Source organism: Trichomycterus rosablanca, chromosome 17, assembly GCF_030014385.1.
Source record: "Trichomycterus rosablanca isolate fTriRos1 chromosome 17, fTriRos1.hap1, whole genome shotgun sequence".
In the NCBI taxonomy this organism is placed as follows: Eukaryota; Metazoa; Chordata; class Actinopteri; order Siluriformes; family Trichomycteridae; genus Trichomycterus; species Trichomycterus rosablanca.
Window position 1 is genome coordinate 30708592 of NC_086004.1, and position 2500 is coordinate 30711091.

General features: G+C 51.6%; 1 protein-coding gene across 2 annotated transcripts in view; it reads left to right on the forward strand.

The window, feature by feature from the left end:
- The window catches only part of lrrk1 (leucine-rich repeat kinase 1), a 59112-nt gene that overhangs the window by 24601 nt on the left and 32011 nt on the right, over positions 1–2500 (forward strand). For both annotated transcript variants that reach the window (XM_063012536.1, XM_063012537.1), the window contains 5 exons: positions 1–82; positions 249–420; positions 1084–1253; positions 1625–1764; positions 2240–2500. The exon at positions 1–82 is cut by the window's left edge and continues 195 nt beyond it; the exon at positions 2240–2500 is cut by the window's right edge and continues 10 nt beyond it. In XM_063012536.1, the coding sequence (XP_062868606.1) occupies positions 1–82; positions 249–420; positions 1084–1253; positions 1625–1764; positions 2240–2500 (825 nt within the window). The remainder of the gene's footprint in view (positions 83–248; positions 421–1083; positions 1254–1624; positions 1765–2239) is intronic.

Below are 2500 nucleotides of genomic sequence, written 5' to 3' on the forward strand. Positions count from 1 at the left end.
CCGGCTTCACCCGCCACACCGAGGAGCAGTACTTCCAGTTCCTCGCCAAGTTCGAGATCGCTCTGCCTGTCGCCAGCAACAGGTCATCACACACACACACACACACACACACACACACACACACACACACAGTGACAGTAACTGTGTGACCTCTACCCTCCCCGCTGTGCCACCGTGCCAGCCTTCATGTACAGTAACCGATTAAACGATGCCCGCTGGTCTATAACCATGTGGTTTGTACCCCACAGTTACCTTCTGCCACACCTGCTGCCCCCCAAACCCGCCATGGACATTCACGGCTTCCGCCAGCAGACCAGTAACAGCATCCAGCGCCACTTCAAGATGAGCTTCGTTCCTGCGGGATTCTGGGAGAGATTTATAGCTCGAATGCTCATCAGCCTCAGTCAGATGGACCTGCAGGTACATTCATACATCCACCACAGAGGAGATCTGATGGGTGTTTGGTCTGATAGCTGTTGGATCTGATGGCTGTTGGATCTGATTGTCGTTTGATCTGATTGTTTGATCTGATTGTTTGATCTGATTGTTTGATCTGATGGCTGTTGGATCTGATGGCTGTTGGATCTGATTGTCGTTGGATCTGATGGTCGTTTGATCTGATTGTTGGATCTGATTGTTGTTGTTTCTGATGGTTGTTGGATCTGATGGTTGGATTTGATGGTTGCTGGATCTGATTGTTGTTGTTTCTGATGGTTGTTGGATCTAATTGTTGTTTGATCTGATGGTTGTTGGATCTGATGGTTGGATCTGATGATTGTTGGATCTGATGGTTGGATTTGATGATTGTTGGATCTGATGTTTGGATCTGATGGTTGGATCCGGTGGTTGGATCTGATGGTTGGATCTGATGGTTGGATCTGATGATTGTTGGATCTGATGGTTGGATCTGATGATTGTTGGATCTGATGGTTGGATCTGATGATTGTTGGATCTGATGGTTGGATTTGATGATTGTTGGATCTGATGTTTGGATCTGATGGTTGGATCCGATGGTTGTTGGAGGAGCAGGAGCAGGAACCCTGGGCTCAGTGCCGTTCCTCACTCTGTGTTCCGTGTTCTCAGGCGTTTGAGACGAAGCGGGGTGTGAGGAACCCTCGGAGCAGGAACACCGTGATTTACAGCTTCACGGGGAACCAGCAGAAGAACCGCTGCAGCACCTTCAGGGTCAGACGCAGCCAGACCATCTACTGGAAGGAGGGACTGCTGGTCACCTTCGAGGGCGGGTATCTGAGGTACCATCGTACGCTTTACCTTCAGGGTCAGGTGACACTTCATGGCCAAAAGTATGTGGACACCCTTCCAGCATGGTCGTCCCTCATCCCACTCATCATGAGTCAGAGTTTCTCGTCTCACATCAGTGACCCCAAAAGTGCTCACAAGTTCCCACAGAAACACTTCTAAACCTCACTGCTGACAGGTACATACTGATGCTGCTGTTTCAGTGGGACGTCCTGCGAGCTCACGGTCGGGTGTCTACATACTTTTGGCCGAACCTGAACGTGTGTATGTGCACGCCGCTGCTCACACACACACACACACACACACACACACACACACACACACACACACACACACTGACGATGGGTGACGTTGTGTCCTGCAGTGTGGAATCTTCAGACCTGAACTGGAAGAAGAAGAAGAGCGGCGGCATCAAGATCATCTGTCAGTCCGAGAGCCGAGATTTCTCCGCCATGGCGTTCATCACCGACCACGTCAACGCCCTGATCGAGCAGTGGTTCCCTGGTGAGGACCTCCACCATACACTGCTGTGAAAAAGTATTCACCCCCCCCCCCACATACACATACACACACATACGTCAAACATTAGAGCATCGGATCACCGTCCACAATCATGCGAGCTTTACAAGCACCAACACATGAGAGACGTTTACATTTTTAATTCAGAGCGACTCACAGTTGTGACCGTATACAATCCAAGCAATTGAGGGTTAAGGGCCTTGCTCAGGGGCCCAACAGTGGCAACCTGGCAGTGGTGGAACTGGAGCTTGAACCAACAACCTTCTGATTACTAGTCCTGTACCATAACCACTGGGCTACACCTACCCTAGAAGTTTAGTTTTTAGTAGACGTTTTTATCCAGAGTGACGTACAGCACTGTGACAGCATACAGTCTAAGCAATGGAGGGTTGAGGGCCTTGCTCAGGGACTTGAACCAGTGACCTTTTGATTACTAGTGTGTGTTTTGCTCTGTTTTTAGCGCTGACAGCGAGCGAGAGCGACGGCTCCCTGCTGATCGAACAGTACGCCCCCTGCCCCTACTGCACCGCCACCCCGCGCCACTCCGACCCTCCGCCCCCGAGCACCTCCGCCGACCCTGCCGACTCCGCCCACATCCACTACTTCAACATGGAGGACTGCGTGCTGGCCGCCATCGACAGGGAACACATCACCTGCCCCAAGCACCCCAAGGAACCGGTCCCCCTGCAGGAGCTCGTACCCGAACTCTTCATGACCGATT